This window comes from Macrosteles quadrilineatus, unplaced genomic scaffold (genome assembly GCF_028750875.1).
Source record: "Macrosteles quadrilineatus isolate MER2022 unplaced genomic scaffold, UCM_ALF_1.0 Scaffold_2__2_contigs__length_208266976, whole genome shotgun sequence".
Lineage (NCBI taxonomy): Eukaryota > Metazoa > Arthropoda > Insecta > Hemiptera > Cicadellidae > Macrosteles > Macrosteles quadrilineatus.
The window spans coordinates 28,045,481-28,065,960 of NW_026542595.1; the positions used below are offsets into that span (position 1 = coordinate 28,045,481).

The 20,480-nt window shown below is 34.6% G+C and overlaps 1 protein-coding gene across 2 annotated transcripts in view; it reads left to right on the forward strand.

The window, feature by feature from the left end:
* The window catches only part of LOC128985540 (mitoferrin-1), a 71,090-nt gene that overhangs the window by 17,028 nt on the left and 33,582 nt on the right, over positions 1-20,480 (forward strand). Inside the window, exons 1-2 of one of the 2 annotated variants that reach the window (XM_054405128.1) lie at positions 2,989-3,167; positions 9,682-9,892. In XM_054405128.1, coding sequence (XP_054261103.1) covers positions 3,048-3,167; positions 9,682-9,892 — 331 coding nt within the window. In that variant the 5' untranslated portion in view covers positions 2,989-3,047. Of the gene's footprint in view, positions 1-2,988; positions 3,168-9,681; positions 9,893-20,480 lie in introns of those variants that run through there. The other variant, XM_054405129.1, reaches the window with a different exon arrangement.

The following is a 20,480-nucleotide window of genomic DNA, read 5'->3' on the forward strand; positions in this document are numbered from 1 at the left end:
ATTTCTTACTAACTATTAACATTTTACATAAAAAACACTTTTACCCTCCCTGTTGCAGCAAACCTTAGTATGTGTAAAACTGATTCTATTTAAATAGGGAATAAATGTGATATTTTTAAGGAGACATTTTAGTGTAAATCCATTCAGGGAAATGGAAATTCGCTTAGTCTGCAGGTTTGCTGCGGCGGGGGTATTTAATGTATTGAGCATCACAGAATCAAATTGATTAGTTGAACCAGCTGTTAAGATTCTTTAATTCCATTTAAATATGAGTACTCATAAGGTTAACATGGGAAACTCCAGAGCCACTGGGGCGGAGCCCTTTAGACGGATCTGCACCAAACTTAACACAAACCATCCTTGAATAATGCTTAATAATGCCTGAAAGTTTCATTACAATCTGTCGAGCGGTTACGGAGTCCATAAAGGACAAACAAACATACATGCAAACAAACATACATTGGATTTTATATATATGGATATATACAGTAGACTACCTCTTATCCGGGCAACCTTTTAACCGGACATCGGTATAACCGGACTACACTCGGCGGAAATGACATCTCTTTAACCAGACAATTTTTATTAGCACATCGGAATAACCGGACTAGATCGGCAGGATGTGGGTGGTACTGAAACAACTGTTCTCGTGGGAAAGATTTGAAACCAGTGATCACGTGTGTAAATACAATGCTCTCCTAAATTGAAGTCAAATACTGGATACAGTATGCATTTAAATGGTCCGTTTAACAAGTTTTTGGGGACGTCGGTTTAACTGGAAAAACCGTTATCCGGACTGGCCTCGGTCCCAAGGAGTCCGGATAGGAGGGAGTCTACTGTAGGAAGCCTAGAAAAATTAATATTTTTTGAGAGTACTACTACGGTAATAGCTTATTCCCTATATGGGAAACTAGCAGAGTACCTGTCCTTTGTACGGAGTTGGCATCTTAAAAAGTATAAAATGCTTATTGCAGTTATACTCAAACTTGGCGTTTGTAATGGGGGAGGATACAGTTTGATAAAATTTGATTTATTAAATTTACGATATACTATAATATTACACATCCACCATAGCCATAATGTTCTACTTCTTCACCTAAACAATAGAGACAAATAAATTATTAAAAACTCGCAAACTATGACATATTATTCTTGAAATTAAAAACATAAACAAAACTGTAAAGAATCATATTTTGACAGTTCCCATTGCAATCACAGTTTTTTGTTGTTGCTTAGTTCAAATTTTCTTCTTTCATAAATGCAAAAATTTAATAGTGCTGTATCCTGTTGGTAAAAATTATAACTTTTTAATGCTTTTGCATATCATAGGACCAACTTTTTAGTTGAAACAGCTGACTAAATTCTTCAATTCCATTTAAATATGAACGAGCTGTTGGCCCGTCCAACGTACGGGAATCGAGTAGTCAATTAAAACTGAATATGATTCAGAACAGCTAGTTTACAACTTGGTGGCCGATTCACACACACTGGCTTTGAGTACAGTAGCTACATACCACCTTCCACTGCATAGGCCTACTATCACTTACCGTACCTTATTTTACCACCTTGGCCACTGAAACCTTTAAAATGATCCTGGCCTCCCGTTCTCTTCAATCCCCTGCCATTTCTGGATGACAGGAAGATACCAGTCTGAAGATATCTTTCATTACTTACTTGGTCTTCCAAGTGGTCGTCTACCTTGTAGTACTCCTTGGAATACACTTTTAAAAGTTGAAGTATCTTCTCTCCGCCACGCAAAGCCTGCCCAGCCCATCCGAGACCGAGCCTTTTGGTCTACTTTTGGAATGTACCCCTTTATCAAGTTTCTGAATCATACAGTACTACTGGGATAGTTATGATATGGTATGAATCGATTTTGGTTTCTACTGACACCCTGCAGCTTACTGGTCAGTTTTCTGGAGACCTACTACACCGGTTGATATTTTCATTACGAATAAAATGTGTACTGTATGCAGTCATACTTATATTCAAACATCTAGAAAAAGATGTATCAACACGTAAACCACTTATATCTTAAAGGATTAAGCACTTATACTTAGACGGATTGCATTTATGACAAAACTTGATTATACGTTTAAAATGTTTAGTTCAAAATTACACAATCTCCTGATAACATAGATCTTTTACGGTAAAAAATCAACTGCATTTTAAAGTAAAATAGTGTGTAGGCAAACTCTGACGATCAATATTTTTGTATACAAACAACTTGTAACATAAACATTTCAATGACAGTTAGAAACCAGCTGTTAGTTAAACCACCACTAAATTAAACGACTTTAACTCGTCCGTCGGCTGCTAGACTTTTTGAAAATTAAAACTTAATTTCTAAAAAACTGAAACCCTAAACTAAAATTATGGCTTCGACATTCCCTAGTTCTCAAAATGATCTTTCTTTCAACACAAAAATCATAAAAATCCGTCAAGTGGTTGATTCAGAATCTTGAAATAAAAAAACCCTGTTTCGTTTTAATATATAGGATACTCATAAGGTTAACAAGGGGAACTAAAAAGCCACTGGGGCGGAGCCCGAAAGGACTTTTGAGATAAGAATATGCCTATATGTTAATTGGGAATATGAGCTATCATAATGCAAAATTTCAGCCCACTCCGTCCAGTAGTTAATGCGTGATTGAACTTCAAACAAACAAACACACAAACTTTCACATTTATAATATTAGTAAGATTCACTAATACAAGGAAAATGTTAAGTGAGTTACTAAAACGTCATTCCATCTATAATTAGTGGGAATCACTGGCCTGTTTAAAAACAGTTTTACCATTGACTATACACAGAAATAGAAATATAAATATATCTGTGTATACCTACTCAATGGTTTTACTTATTCCAGAGGAAGATTTAAACCTAGGAAAACTATCACCTGTTAATTGATTTGTTTATATTCAATTTAGAGAGAATAATTGCTTGCAAACAGTAATGAGTTCCAACTGGTATACAAATTGTTTGTTTACCTAATAAATTCAAGATTTTGTAACTGTAAAGAAGTTAGTAATTTAAAATTCAGATAATGGTTAGTTATTATTTTTATAAATTACATCATGAGGAAAATGTTGGTGCAAATATGATATCTGGGGCTGCAGCAGGGGTTATGGAAATGGTTGTCATGTATCCAGTTGACACTGTGAAGGTTAGTTTATTTTACTCCAAATTGTTCATCTTTAGTACTGTAAGCCTAAACGTATCTAGACACACGGTGGTAATACTTATTCTGTAAGTATTTATAACCAGAACAATAAGTTAGTTCACAAAACACAATTTACTGAGCAGGTACTAACAATAAAGAGTATCTAAGCTTTTTTGGGAGCCTGTCTAAAAAATTAGTAGGCCTATAGCACGGGACAACTTGTATTACTTGTATTAATTCCCTGTTATTTATTTGATTGTTAAATATGATTATCAGGAGTGTTCTATGCTCATAATAAGTGTTCCACCAATAAAATATGTAAATAATTTTGTTGTTGAAATTTAGTTTAAACTAGTTTTGTTCTTTTAATATTGGATGCTTAAAAGCGGTGACAAAGATCAGTTTTGTTTCATAAATATTTTTTTAAATTTAAAAAGGCATATTATGTTATTTTTTTCATCTAGAGCGTCAGAGGATTGAATGTCGCTAACTTTCAGTACCGGTACTGGTACTCTAATTTGTACAGCTTTCCTGGTTTGTACCAGCAGTACGTAACAAAAGGCCTTAATCTAGTAAAACATAGATTGATACTGCTGAATATCTCAGATAATGAAAGAATTTATAAACAACTAGCTGTCAAGCCATGCTTTAATGTGGTATTTGGCTGTAAAGGTTAGGTTACGTAAAAGAAACTATCTAATGTGTAATGTACAAACATACCATGATAGAGCAGTATTTACCCAAATGAGATTCAATGAAATCCCTTTTTTTTATTTAAATACTGTACTAATATTTGTATTTTGATTATGTAAAATGCACTTCATCCGGTTAGTCCGGCCGTTTTGTAGTCCGGCCAGTGGTCCGGTCCCGAGGTGGCCGAACTAGAGGGAGTCTACTGTAAGTAGTATGTTAGTATTTAAATCTGATAATATTCGGACAGACACAATCTTTGCAGATATATTTTTTATAGATGAAAACCAACGTTAACTAGTACCTATAGATAAAACACATTTTCCTGATGTGCATTGATTTGTTTTAAATAATAAATTCTTTCTATTTAAAACATCTTGTAGGCCTATTTCAGATTAACAATTTAGATATTTTAGTATAGGAAATACATAGGCTATTCATTCTATTTTAAACACTTAGCTGTATAAAAAGGCTTATAAAAGGCATCAATAAAGGCACTTATGATAAATAGGCTTATCTGAGGTGTCTTTTCATTTAATTATGTATTATCTTTCTCTCTCATTTTATTGAGTCCGGCATACAGTTATCCTACTTCCTAAACAGTAAAAACCAATAAATACCCCTGCTGCAGCAAGCCTGCAGACTAAATAAATTTCCAATTTTCTCATTGTAAAAAAAATAATTTAAACGTGTTATATTAAGTATTCTTGCTATAAAAATAACAGGTAGGAAAGGAAAAATAAAGTACTTAGGGAAGGAAGTTATAATAAGCTATAGGAAGCAAACAAGTGTTAAAGTGAATTTCCCATATGTAGAGAATAAGCTAACGCCGTGAGACCTAGCCCCGGGACCAATTAACATTTTTGTTTTGACATCCTCAGATTCCAGTAGGACCATCTGTTCAAATTAATATGTGCCAGTTAGCACGATAACTCGAGTAAAAATAATCTGATGTTTATGAAATTTGGTGTACAAACATGTAAACCTACATTTTATAAAACGAGTTTGTCCTGAACCAGTATGATCGGAATATGAGAACTGGGTTTTAAGCAGCTGGGCTGGAAATATATTTTTTCCATTTTTGACCTCCTAAACACAACATTTTGAAATTCCGTTCTAAACTATTTTGTAAAGCTTAAAAAACCAAAATAATTTAGTTTATTGATGCAATGTTGTACGCCTAATGGTTACCTAAACAAATTATAAATTTCTTTTTTTAATTCATAAGTTCTTTTAAAGAATAATAAATAAACAAAATTGTTTGCTGGTTTAGGGATATACTGTATTTTGATCAAATTGGGCAAATCTGTTTATTTAATACTAAGCTATTTTTCAATAAAAACCTAACTTTATTAGGTACCTGTAGCAGCAAACCCAACTACTCATTAAAATTAATATTATTTTAAATAATTATCTGACAACTAAATGCAAAGAGTCCCGGGAAGTTTAAATATTTCAAAACATTATAAAGATAGGCCTTTTTTTACCATTGGTGAAAGGTTAAGGCTCTAGAAAATTTGGCCGCTTCCAAATTTAAACTAATCAAAACCATTAATAAACTCTTATCAATTCATAAAAGTTAAAGGATGTGTGTACTGATTCTACATATATTTTGGATAGTTATTGTTTTAATATAGAAATTGTTGGTCTATATTTTCCAAATTGTGTTTATAGATAAGATGAGAGATTAGTTCTGACGTACCTTATATGACTGCTCAATTGTTCATGGTTTTGGCCTGACGTCACCTCCTGTATTTGAAGCCAAACCATTTCAATTTAGTTTAATATAAAAGCAACATTTGTGTAATCAGCTTGAGAGTACAACAACAACTGTTAAGACCCACCACTTTATTTAGGACTAGCTGTGTGCCCGTTCTACGCACGGGGATCTTATCATAGTCAGTTAAAACCTTCTTTTATACTAAAGCACAGCAATTGGTTTGCATATTTTCAGATATGCTGACAAAACTATTCCTTCGCAAATACAGTATCTGACAGTTTCAAGCCAAAACTAATGCTTCGCAATTAAATGTCACCCGGATCTTTTTGGTCCATATGTTAAATGCAATGATTAAACTAAAAAAAACGGTATCAGCATTCTTGACACATACTTTCTCCCATAAGTTTGTCAACAACCTTTATCATGTGTAAGTGGTGAGAGTAAATATACGGAAATGGGATTTGTACAATTTTGTTCAGAATTTAAAGGACTATAACATAATGGTTAAAGGTATTTAAGGTACTACCTCAAACTCATAATTTAACACTTTATTCGGGTTGACATTTTCATTTTCAAGGTGCTCTTGTCCTTTCCGTGAAATACTGAGAAATAAAGGACATTAATGCGTTACCAACAGACATACACACAAAAATACAGAACTTAATTAGGGAATTTGCTACGCTTTAAGCATAAAAAAGTACATATAAAATTAGTATTTGAAATCTTTGTTAATGTCATAAAATTTTATCATAACAATTTATATTTGCTATTGCTTGGACCGGAGATGACCCGAAATTCTGTTGAAATGCTATCTGAATCGGTTTGCTATATGAAATGAAGTACAGTAGGCCTACTATAGACGATTTAGATTGGTGATTTATAGTAAAAATTACCAAAATAGACCACGAACTATTGATACATAAACAACGTTCAAAGCGTTTGAACAATTCATGATGGTTTGCTGAATAAATGTTTTACTAAAATGCGTTATCGCTTAGCATAAACTAACATTTTGGAATCCAGACAGAAAAAGCAAAAATTATACAGTTAAGACATCAATTAAATTGAATAGGCCTACGCCTGTAATAAATAAGGTGCAACACCAACGATAACTAATTTGTAAATTACTGTGATGTGTTGGTACGTAAAAATGATTCTTGCTGCTACTAAAGGTTAAAAGGAAAAGAACCAGTACCGTACCAAAAACCAACGCTAACAGTTAAGAACTGTAGTACAGCCGACCAATTATATGCGTTAATCAAGGTTATTGATCTCTTGGTTTTGGATTTTCTCGTAAAAAGTTATCGGCAATCAAAGTTATTTCCCATTAATTGCTTTATTTGTACACAACTCTTAATGTAAACTTATCGGTGTCAGTTTGAAAAAAAAAAACAACCTTATACAACATAACTTTCTGTTATTTAATAGATTTTTTATTCTCTAAACAATGATTGCAGGTATATCTATTAACATTATAAGGAAATGTGACAAAAATCACACAACGTTGGGTTTTTGGACGTTTGTAATTTTATTTCTTAAGTACCTAGGTAGGCCGTGTATTCTATGGAAAAGTACCGGTATCAAGGAACGTTGTCGAAAAGGTTGTTATAAAAATAATTCTGTAAGAGTACGTACCCAAGAGATGGGCTATGGGCCTATTGGCTGTATGGTCCAGCGATTGCATCACACGGTGAGTAGTGTAACTTAATAATATATTATTATTAACTATATATAGTCAATGGTAGGAACAGAAAGTGACACATTGGAAAATCGAGCTTAGCATCATCCATAAACCTCTGTTACAATCACCCTCTGCAGTTGTGATGTTTTACTTCACACTTTACACAACCGCCATTGAAGAGCCGTCAATGAGTGGAACCTTGTTTCTAAGCTATTGGTGACGATCATTAGTAAATTTAAGTTTCCCAGCCGTATACAACACTGATTCAATGTCTTCTTTCTGGTTATCAAAACTCCAGAACAATTTTATACACAAAGAATGTCTGGTTCCTGACCTGGATGATGCCTAGTTATTTAATTTACGATTACACTATATTATTCCACTTGCGATTAATTAAATCCTTTATGTAAGAAAAACGTTTTTAATCTCACTTGGGTGGGATTTGCCTTCAAAACGTGATTGGAAATGGTTGCGGTGTTTGTAAACAACATTTGTAAACATTTCAGTGACAGCTAGAAAAAATAATCTTGATCCGAACAGCTGTTCGTTATTTCATAGATGATTATGTGATAAAAATTGGACGAAAACTTGACAAAAATCGCACAAAACTGCATTTTTGAACGTCCGTAATTTTAATTATAAAGTAGTGAGGCCATATTTTAATGGCTAAAGACACTCTCGCCAATCCAGTGAATACATTAAAATGACTTGGGTCTTGATAGGTACTCTCGTTTTCCTGGAGAAGATTGCGTAAAATGCCATCTTGAGTGTTGCAGAAAGACAGACAGACAGATAGACAGACAGACAGACAGACAGACAGAAATTTAGATGAGACTTGTTTCGGCTTCTTTAATGTATAAAACGTAAAAATAACCTAAAAATTTACGATTCTGAGCAATGTACAGACAAAACTCTAATTTTATTTATATAAGATGGTATTTCTTTATTTATTATTATTTTTTCAGTTTAATCACACAAGACTGTAAGAGTAAGAAGAATAACATTTTTAGTACTTAAGTATAGCACTTTTGAAATTTTTCTTGGACCTAAAAAGTCTGGAATGACTATTTATGTTGCTGTGAATCCCGGTTGTTTAAAAATCTCAAAAAACTATATTTCCATTGTTCTTGGTGAGGTTTGATTACGATCAAGGTTTGCCCATGTAGTTTAAAATAATTTTGTCAAATGAATTGGTCAATCATTTCTTGACTAATAGATTCAATAGATATTTGATTTTTAGTAAACTACTCATCAACTAAGGAAAGGTGCTAAACTTCTCATTGTTTTACAATACCATTTCAAAAGTTTTCTCATGTGTGTTTTGAGTTTGGCTGTGAGACATTTTAATATTTGGCGAAGATAGAGTTGTAAACTAGGTGTGATCAATGAACAAGGAGGACAACCTTGACTCGCTCACCACAACAGTGACTGTGAGGGAGATAGGGGGAAAGAGAGCCACTTATTATGGTTGATGACCTGCCAGACATAAATTGCAGTGAACAGTATGTAATGTTAGTAACTTGTACATTGAAGTTTGACAATGCATTAATGTTAATTTGGTTAAATTATGAGCCACTGAAACGATTTATTGATTACATACACTCTATAAGACGATGGTGTGCCATCTAAATTATGGTTGCATAAAAACATCTGTTAAAAGGTATTGTCAGTTATTTTCCCATGAGTCATTACAGCAAAGATAAGTCGAGGAAAGTAACTATGAAATAGGTATTGCCTTGTTTGTAGATAACTATGTTTGAAATGTTACTGATAGTTAACATGTGGTTTATATATTTTTCCTTGTTTCCCCTTTATTGATATAAAAAAAAATAATGGCCATTGTATAAATCTCTACTGTTGTTGCATCGACTTATAAGGGATAACTGTACTTGCAACCTTATTATATTCTTCATTGGATTGTGTTTTCCTCTGTTTTATCCCCTCTATTTTTTGTTGTTTCTACGGACTAAAAATACAGTCACATTCAGTTAATATAATATCAACAATTTTTTACAATTAAAAAAAAATCCTATAGCACTGCAACTTTAATCTTTTGACATGCAAATGTGTAGGACTTCCTGCAAGTTCCCTCCACCACTCACACATTTTTCATGTGCATACAGAGACATCTGTCAAATCCGTTAACTGACAATGAATTTTAATAGGAGCACCTTTAAACCATGAAAATTTAATTAAAGAAAGCGGTGCATACTTGGTGGCTCATCATTAATGGCTTCTATGACAATACTAACAGGTAGTGACTGGCTAGAATAGTTGGTTGTGGGGTAAGTAAAGAATACAGCTTCAGTGTTAGGGTTACTAGGCTGCTTCGCTGCGTCATGAGCTCGTTGGAGACCCTAATTTACAGACAAGGGCATCTTAAATATGGTCTTTGAATCAACATTAAGTTGGCTGTTTGTTTCCAGACAAGGATGCAGAGTCTATCAACAACAACATCGTACCGCATAGGGGAGGTGTTACAGCGGATGGTGAGCCAAGAAGGTCTGCTGAGGCCTGTGAGAGGGATGGGGGCTGTGGTGCTTGGGGCAGGTCCGGCTCACGCTATGTACTTCTCATGTTATGAGTACCTCAAAGAGAACATGACACACCACGGCCTCAACAACCACTTGGCATATGGTGAGTACAGTAAAAGAGATGATTATTTTTTCATCTTTCATCACCAGCGACTCTTGTGAACAACGGTTTTTACTTTAAAACTTGTACAATTAATTTTAAACATAGACAATCTATCTATATATTAATAGGCAAGCATGTTTCTTTAAAACCTTTTTTCTCAGCTCGTGTGCATCGTAGGGAAAATCTACGCATACCGTTGGAAAGCTATTTTCCTGTAGGTGTGCAGAATCCCTTTATAAATTTAAATAGGCTCAAAGATAAGCACAAAAAATAAGTTTAAAAGTTGTAAAAAAATAACATGGATCTTATGCGTTGCTATGCTGGTTACGAAATAACAACGAAATATAAACAGAAAATCAAAACAAATGGAGGAAACTCCAATCACATGTTTTATTTACAGTGTGGGGTGAAAATAGTTAAGTGAGTACATTACATATTTTTGGTCGAGTTTCGACCACTGGACGACCTCTCGTACAAATAAATACACACCCACACAATTCATGTTCTTAAGTTAAGTATAATGTCTAGGTTTACACAATGACACTCAATCATAAACTAGGGGGCCCATAGCATTAATTAAATTGCTACCCTTCCTCTATGCTGTGCACCATTCCTAAATACTCTCCATCGATACATATAAACACTGCATTACACTTCTAAAATAAAAACAAAACACTAAAATCAATAAACAAACAAATGTGCAATGTTTACATCAGCTGGTATTTTTAAAACAGCTTATAGAAACACTGTATCAGTACTTCCATTCGAAAATGACTGGATCTTGGGGCAGAGCAAGGGTAATTTTTGACACTTCTGATATTTTTTCCCACCGTCCTTGGACCTTAAGCTTTCAAATGAATCCTTAACAGCCATGCTACCTTTTTCCTTTCCTAGCTCGAGATATTTTGTAGCGACCGATTGGGTTACGGAATTATATGTATAGATACAATTAATATTTGAATTACAGTACTCTGCTATAAAATCTTTATTCATATTGAATCCCCTGTGTCTATGGTGGCCTTGAGATAATACAGGGTGTCTACCAACCGGGAAATCCGGGAAAACCGGGAATTGTTCTTAAATTTTTACTGGCCATGAAATGTGGGAATTGTCCTTAAATGCTAGACTATGTCCTTAAATTTTTAATGGGCCATAATTTTATTGATCGCTAGTTGGTTGGGAGCACATAAAAGGTTTATCAGATGTTTGTTTACATTTTCATTATTTATTACTAGAGTAATTATGCAATAAAAATCCCATTAACAATCTCAAACCCATAAATATTTTATCACGACAATCAAGTGTCAAGTCAAGTACTTCCAAGAACTGTTGACTCAGCAGCTAGCTCATAAAAGTTGTATCACTTTAATTCCTTTACAACTTCTTTTTTTATTACTAGGGTAATTATTATTAGATCCCAAACATATTTTATCGTAAAAATAATAGCTTTATAATGGCTGTTAAATTTCACTTCTTACTCGTACTTTCGGCAAGCCGAGGCGATTGCCTAGTGCCATACAACTGTTTATGGTTTCATATTAAACATGTAAATAATCTATCTTTCATTTTCAAAACATTTTATCTTTCAATTGACAAAACCACAAGTAGTCCAGGAGCTGAGGGGGGTTGAGCATGCATGAAAGTAGTACGCAATGTTATTGCTGATTATTGTAATATGGACTGTGGTGATCAAAATTACGTATGTCGCCTATTTCAAAAGTGGTCGATAAGGTGGGGGGGAGGGGGCAAATATGGCGGTTTGCGCTATGCGTTAAAACGCTGATAGTTCGAAAACGGTAAAAGATAGAACATCGGTTAAAACGTCGTTGTAATCCTAAAAATGTGGACAACAATAATGATCATTGAGTCCGAGGTCGTATCTCTATAAATAAACAAGTTATTGTATAAAATATGTAAAAATGGACTTTTTGTGTAGTTTTTTTTTACCGAAAGTAGAATTAATTTGTGAGTGTCGCAAAGAAGTAATATCAAATATCTTTGCTGATAGTTGTAATATGGACTGTGATGATACAAAATACGCATGTCGCCTACTTTTCAGGTGGTCGAGAACTTGGGGGGAGGGGGGCAAAGATGGCGGAACGCGCTATACATCGAAATGACTGTAGCTCGAGAACGGTACGAGATAGGACATCGGTTAAAACGTATTTTTAATTCAAAAAATATTACCAATAGAAAAGGTCAATGGGTAAAAAGTCGTATCTTACCTAATAAAAAAGTTATAACAATAATAAGTTTAACAAAATCTACATCGTATAGCTATTTTTTTCGAAAATCGTATGGATTGTTGATAAATAATAGTGTAATTACTTAATTACTCGGCTAAATATTAACTAGATGCATTTTCTTATAAGAAAAAAATATATTATTACGAATACATATGGTTTAAAATGTAAAACACGGCCTCCAAACGCCTTGGGGTTCGTCCGTTAGGTTGCGTTATAATTGCTGCCGTTTTTAAAATAATGATTGCTTGTATTTTGTATTTCATTATACACTGAGTATATAAATGAAATAATGATAAATAAATAATCAAACAAATAAGATAATAATTAAATATGAAATATAATATATAGTAGTTTAATTCCATTGTAAATATAAACACCATAAACTTTTTAAATTTCTTGACCGCTCTCATGCATTAATTATATATAGATGTATATACATTTGTATCAAAGAAAATATTTACAATTTTTTATTTGTATTACAGGTGCTAAGAGAAATTAAAAAGGTACCTATTTTAATTCAACAAATAATATGAACAACCAGTGTAATTGTTATGGATAGAATGAAGAGATTTGCCGTATTTTTTATTATAAGGTATTTACTTTTGTAGTAATGTTTTTTATTTCATATAACTGTATTAAATAAGAATCTGTTACATAATCATATTGTAATAACCTACAACATTATAATAATTAAAATTGGATTTGTAGTGGTAGTCTGTATTATGCATTTGATTGCGGCGAAACCCCAAGTATTATATGTAGTTTGGAGGCCGTGTTTTACATTTTAAACCAAATGTATTCGTAATAATGTATTTTTTTCTTATAAGAAAATGCATCTAGTTAATATTTAGCCGAGTAATTAAGTAATTACCCTATTATTTATCAACAATCCATACGATTTTCGAAAAAAATAGCTGTTCGATGTAGATTTTGTTAAACTTATTATTGTTATAACTTTTTTATTAGTTAAGATACGACTTTTTACCCAATGACCTTTTCTATTGGTAATATTTTTTGGATTAAAAATACGTTTTAACCGATGTCCTATCTCGTACCGTTCTCGAGCCAGGGTGTCTAGTAGTCGGGAAAATCGGGAAAGTCGGGAATTAGTATTGAATTTCAAAATGGTCTTGAAAAGTCGGGATTTAGTCTTAAATTTGATTTCGAAGTCGGGAATTTTTATGATTTTGCCGCGATCGTCGTCTTCCATTTACGTAACCGCGAAAGCCAATGATGATTGTCCACTGCCTCGGGAAATGTTCACGATTTTGCCGCGATAGTGGACGACGACGATGACGTTTCCGTGACCGCGGGAGATGACGATGAAGTTTCCGTGACCGCGGGAGACGACGATGATGTCTACACGGCCGCGGGAAATTTTCATGATTTTGCCGTGATCGCGGACGTCGATGATAACGTTTCCGTGACCGTGGGAGATGACGGTGATGTCTAAACAGCCACGGGAAATGTTCATGATTTTGCCGCGATCCCGAACGACGACGATGACGTTTCCGTGACCGCGGGAGATGACGATGACGTTTCCATGACCACGGGAGACGACGATGATGTCTACACGGCCGCGGAAAATGTTCATGATTTTGCCGCGATAGTGGACGACGACGATGACCTTTCCGTGACCGCTGGGGACAACGATAACGTTACCGTGACCGCGGGAGACGACGATGACGTTTCCGTGACCGCGGGAGATGACGATGACGTTTCCGTGACCGCGGGAGATGACGATGACGTTTCCGTGACCGCGGGTGACGACGATGATATCTGCTCGGCCGCGGAAAATGTTCATGATTTTGTCGCGATCGCGGACGACGACGATGACGTTTCCGTGACCGCGGGAGACGACGATGACGTTTCCGTGACCGCGGGTCTACACGGCCGCGGGAAATGCTCATGATTTTGCTGTGATCGCGAACGACGACGATGACGTTTCCGTGACCGCGGGAGATTACAATGACGTTTCCGTGACCGCGGGTGACGACGATGATATCTGCTCGGCCGCGGAAAATGTTCATGATTTTGTCGCGATCGCGGACGACGACGATGACGTTTCCGTGACCGCGGGAGACGACGATGACGTTTCCATGACCGCGGGTCTACACGGCCGCGGGAAATGCTCATGATTTTGCTGTGATCGCGAACGACGACGATGACGTTTCCGTGACCGCGGGAGATTACAATGACGTTTCCGTGACCGCGGGAGATTACGATGACGTTTCCGTGACCGCGGGAGATGACGATGACGTTTCCGTGACCGCGGGAGATGACGATGACGTTTCCGTGACCGCGGGAGTCGAAGATGATATCTGCTCGGCCGCGGGAAATATTCATGATTTTGCTGTGATCGCGAACGACGACGATGACGTTTCCGTGACCGCGGGAGATTACAATGACGTTTCCGTGACCGCGGGAGATTACGATGACGTTTCCGTGACCGCGGGAGATGACGATGATGTTTCCGTGACCGCGGGAGACGACGATGACGTTTCCGTGACCGCGGGAGTCGAAGATGATATCTGCTCGGCCGCGGGAAATATTCATGATTTTGTCGCGATCGCGGACGACGACGATTACGTTTCCGTGACCGCGGGAGATGACGATGAAGTTTCCGTGACCGCGGGAGACGACGATGATGTATACACGGCCGCGGGAAATGTTCATGATTTTGCCGTGATCGCGGACGACAACGATCACGTTTCTGTAACCGCTGCAGTCAATGATGATGTCTAAACGTACGGTACGCGGAACATTTCATGGTAAAAAAAACAAATTTTGCTATTAGAATTTTTTATTTGCTGCATTATTTCTTTACTTGAAAACACAACATTATCATAATACTACTTTATGACAAAGACAAAGTAAATATATTATATATTATATATATATAAATATATATAAGATAAAAATTGGTATCGGTATCAAGAATCGAGAATCGATACATTTTGGTATCAACACCCGCTAATTGTGGAAAAAAATAGTCTTGAAAATCTGGAATTAGTCTTGAAAAGTCTGGAATTAGTCTTGAATTTTATAATGGAAATAAACTAGACACCCTGTCGAGCTACAGTCATTTCGATGTATAGCGCGTTCCGCCATCTTTGCACCCCTCCCCCCAAGTTCTCGACCACCTGAAAAGTAGGCGACATGCGTATTTTGTATCACCACAGTTCATATTACAACTATCAGCAAAGATATTTGATATTACTTCTTTGCGACACACACAAATTAATTCTACTTTCGGTAAAAAATCTACACGAAAAGTCCATTTTTACATATTTTATACAATAACTTGTTTATTTATAGAGATACGACCTCGGACCCAATGACCATTATTGTTGTCCACATTTTTAGGATTACAACGACGTTTTAACCGATGTTCTATCTTTTACCGTTTTCGAACTATCAGCGTTTTAACGCATAGCGCAAACCGCCATGTTTGCCCCCTCCCCCCCACCTTATCGACCACTTTTGAAATAGGCGACATACGTAATTTTGATCACCACAGTTCATATTACAATAATCAGCAATAACATTGCGTACTACTTTCATGCATGCTCAACCCCCCTCAGCTCCTGGACTAAAGCATTGTTGTTTGCATTAATGTTTTATCACTATGTAGGCCTGCTTGGTTTCAAATTATGTCATTGCATTTTCTGTATCTTTGTCTTATATTGTTGGCTATTCAGGTTTCAATGTTTTTTGTTTCCCATATATTTATTTATTGAGTTGTATGCTTTAAGCAATCAAAATCTTATGAACTAGAATGATGATAGTGACTTTGCTGCTATTATAACCTCATTGTTTGTTACTCAGTTTATATAGGCCCTCCTAAATAATTAGGTCTAGGCCTGGGTATTTTGATTCTTGAAAGAGCTGTAAAATATATTAAGAAAATGTAATTGAGCCTAAGATAAACAACTAATGATTGCTATGTGTCGATATTAACTTTGCAAATGAAAATACAATAATCTTACTCTGTGCTTATTGCTTATTAATAGCCGCTTACCAAACCTTGAAGAATTGAGTAACAATATGCATTAAAGATTTTTTTCAAAAGTAGTCGAGAACCTAACGTTGTGCCAGGGCGAATCATGCCAAATTAATCGGCCTGGATCAGATAAGCTATGTTATGAAGTTTACGTGACTGATGGAGATATTTGTCCCTATCGCAGGAGACAATGATTGCGTTTCTCTGTTACACTATAAAAGCTTTACCTAAAGTATAGGTAGGCCTATGTTTGTTTACTTTCAATAAATTTCAATTTTGTTATTTTTAACTCTTATCTATTATTATTTACTTTTCTCTCTGGTACAACTACAGTGAATAACAAGATTAATACAGTTTGACAAATCAGGAAAATTATTCGGTAGGCCTAATGACACCGACAAAGGTTACGGCAAAGTGTCCTTAAATGTACGGGAATTGTCCATGAATTTTTTATCCAGAATGTAGTAGACACCCTGGATAAAGCCTTGCTGCATATGATTTGTTGCCAAACATAAACAGTCTCAGTACATGTTTAAGTTATTGTAACCTGAAAATAAGTTTCTTTCTTAACCAGTTCAGATTACAGTGCACCTAAGTATGGGATTTTTTAATAGTATGGATAACAGTAAATTTTAAATGCTCGTAAATAATTCTAAGAGTACAACCTGACAGGAATTTAATTTTATTTACGTTCAAAATACTTGGTTAAATGTTTTTTTTTCTTTCTATACAATTCATTTCCTAGGTTTAAAACAGTACAAAATGATTCATTTAAATGCATACTCTATTGGTTCAACTATTTCAAAATAAGAATAACTGTCATTATGGAGATAAGCTTGTTGTATAGACAATCCATCAACTTAACAGTATCAAACCGACTGTAATGTCTACAACATTGTTTTGTTTATATCACAATGTTTCAGACAAGAGGTACCGTATTGGTTCCAATTAGGAAATTTAATTATTCTCTCTAGAATATGCTGGTCTTCAGAACAAAACATATACAGAACTGTTCCACTAATCAAACTGATACTAACCTTGTCAACAATAAACCAACAAACAACATAAATACCCTTGCCTCAGCAAACCTGCAGACTAAGCAAATTTCCATATGGTCCAAGGTATGGATGCACAGATTTGTCATCAAGCATCAGCATTCATTTATCCGACATGTATTTCGAGTTATGCACAATATAAACTTCCTGTCTGTACATTTCTTATGGGAATTAAATTTGGGTTTTCTTTTCCGAGTTCGTATGGCTCTTCTATCCTACCGATTTTCATAATTTTGATCTTAAAAAAAGCTATGCAAGCACAGATTTTCCATCAAGCCATTATCATTCATTTATCCAATGTAATACTCGACCAAAATACATAAATTTGATATTTTTTCAAATTTTTGCTTTAATTAAAGATGTATTTCAGCAGTTCTAATTACATTACCCTATATGTTTTGGTCTAAGATCCTTCAGTGAAATACTAGCTTTCATTTGTGCTATTAATAATTAAGGTCGGACGTATCTGAAGCACGCTGCTGAATCACAAATCAACAATAATTATAATTGTTTTAGGACATCTGTAATCCAGTTGTTGGGACATCTGTAATCAATGATACGTAACTCTTTTTTTATTTAAGTTATCTTAAATGTCTTGGTCTTAAAATACTCCTACAAAATAAAGGCTTCAATTTGATATATTGATCACTCGAATAAGTTAAGGTCAAGATACTGTAATACTCAATCAAAACACGTAAATTTAATTATTTCTCGGATATGGAATTTAATTTTTGATATATTTACTCAATTATAATTACCTTATCCTATATGTTTTGATCTAAGAACCTTCAGTGAAATATCGGATTTCATTTGAATTATTGATTTTTAAGATCGGATGTTACTTAAAGCACACTGCTGGATAAAAAGCAACTCAAATTGTTCCAAAAATGGAGTGAATTATTACTTCGACGGGTTTCAACAAGTAGCTTAGTATAAAATTAATTAATTTGCCCAGATTGATCAAAATATATCCATAAACAAGCCAACTACAACAGTTTACTTATTCTCTATATAAATAACATGGGAATTTTAAGTTGAAATTTTTTTTAAATTCTCTCCGTAAACAATAATTGTACAAAAACACTTCAATGTACCAAAATATTTGTTTTAAGCTCTTCAAAATAGTTGAGAGAAAAACTAGAAAACTATCTTTTGAGGGTAAAAAATGGGAAAACTAATTTTTACCCCATAAAACTCAGTTCCCATGGTCCGATCATGCTGGTTCGCAAACTCATTTAGTTTATCCCGCCCTAACACCTTCAAGCAAAATCAGGCAAAAATTACTTAAGTTTATCGCATTCACGGACACATATACACACATATATTCAAATTTAAACGAATAGTGTTTTTGGCCTCTGGAGACATAAAAAAGAAATAGTAAATCAGTCCTGGGCCAACTCTTACCGTGCGACCTAAGGTAATAGCTATAGTAGATCGGTCCCGGGCCTAGGTCTTACCGTGTGACCTACGGTAATAGCTACTTCCATATTGGGAAATTCGCTAATAAAAACTGCTTTATAGCCCCATGAATTGTATCTTTGACTATGAGTAATCTGTACTGTAAAGTAAACATTCCATTTCCTCTATATAGATAGCCAGTTTTAGAACAATATCAAATTCAGTTAAATTGATCTGCTGGAAGAATGTGTTACTAATAAGTGGCTTAAAAAAGTCCTTCTGTAAACTGTAGAACTCATCCCTTTCAACAACTTTCAAACCTAAAGAGTTAATCTCAACAGCAGTACACTCTATGCGAGTCTCATTCAATTGAATTCTCCTTACCCAGCTACAACTGGTCATGATATATGGGAGTCCAGAGTCAATTATTATATATACAGTAGTCACTATAAATTCAATGCAGCCTGTGGTTATGTAGTGTTGTGTTCTTTGCAGTTTGTAATTGTACGCTTATCATACCTCCGCTCTTATCTTCTCCTTAAACAAACACTCTTTTTTTTATTTCTTATTATTAGTATAGTGTGCAGTTTGTCAAACAACATGGAAATTGGCACAAAGAAACTTACAATAAACTTTTAAAATAGCTGCCTGTTTTATAATTAGCGTTTAGGTATATGTAGTTAATAAACACTCCTTAGGGCTAATATAATTCAAAAACAAATTTTTGTTTGTTCAAGAGAAGATGTACAAAGCACATTTTATTTAGTATACTTTTTTATCCCTTCTACTTTATTATAGTTTCATGATTCAATTCTTACTGTCGATTGCACTAATGTGTGTGATGTTTTAACCAGAATTTTGACTATAATGATCTCTTCCATAATATATCTTTCTGTCAACGTCTGGTATAGAATAAAGTATGAATAGGCCTACCTCTCTGACCTTGTTCTGCTTATTGATTTACAATCTAGGCCAGGTTGATGTCAGTAGTTTTAAATAATGGGACCAACAAGTTAAAATGTCTGAATAATAGATGGAACAAGTGCACTTCATATCAATCAATCTTTATTTGCAATAAGGATACATTTACATATTTTTGACAAAGTCTATTTGGAGTTTTCAAACCAAGTCTTAACATAAAGAACAAAATACTCTTACAGGCCAAATATTACAACTAACATTCAACTCCATTCACATTCTTAACCGAAATGAAAACCACACTAAAGGACAATTTCTCCCAGTTTAAAATAATCATCCAGACTATAAAAAGGGTTTTGAATACCTAACTATAGAACATAGCCTTAAATTTGTTAATTGAATGAACATTTTTATTATTTTTTACTGAATTATACACTTTAATTGATAAAATTATGTGGCAATTAGTAGTTTTACTAAGACGATGGGATTCTAACAGCTCAGTATTTTTAAAATGAGTGTTGTGACTGTGATTATTAAATTGAAGATATTCAAGGTTTTTTAATATATAAACAATCAGATCATAAATGAACAAATTTACTGCAGTTTGAATTTGCAGATCTATAAAAAGAGGTTTGCAATGATCAGGGTTTGTCCTTGTCATAGCTCTTAAAGCCCATTTTTGGAGAATCAAAATTTCTTTTATTCTACCACTACCACCCCAAAGTACCAATCCGTATCTCATGATTGACTGGAAGTACGCAAAATAGGCCATCCTTACATATTTCTTAGGAACCTGATTTATAAGACTATCTAAAATATGCACCACACAAGACAATCTTGAAGATAAACAATCTATATGAGCATTCCATGTGAGTTGATTATCAATATGAAGGCCCAAAAATTTTACAGCTGTGCTATTATTTAGATCACTCTTATGGGGATCTGTTTTAGTGTAAAAATCATGTTTT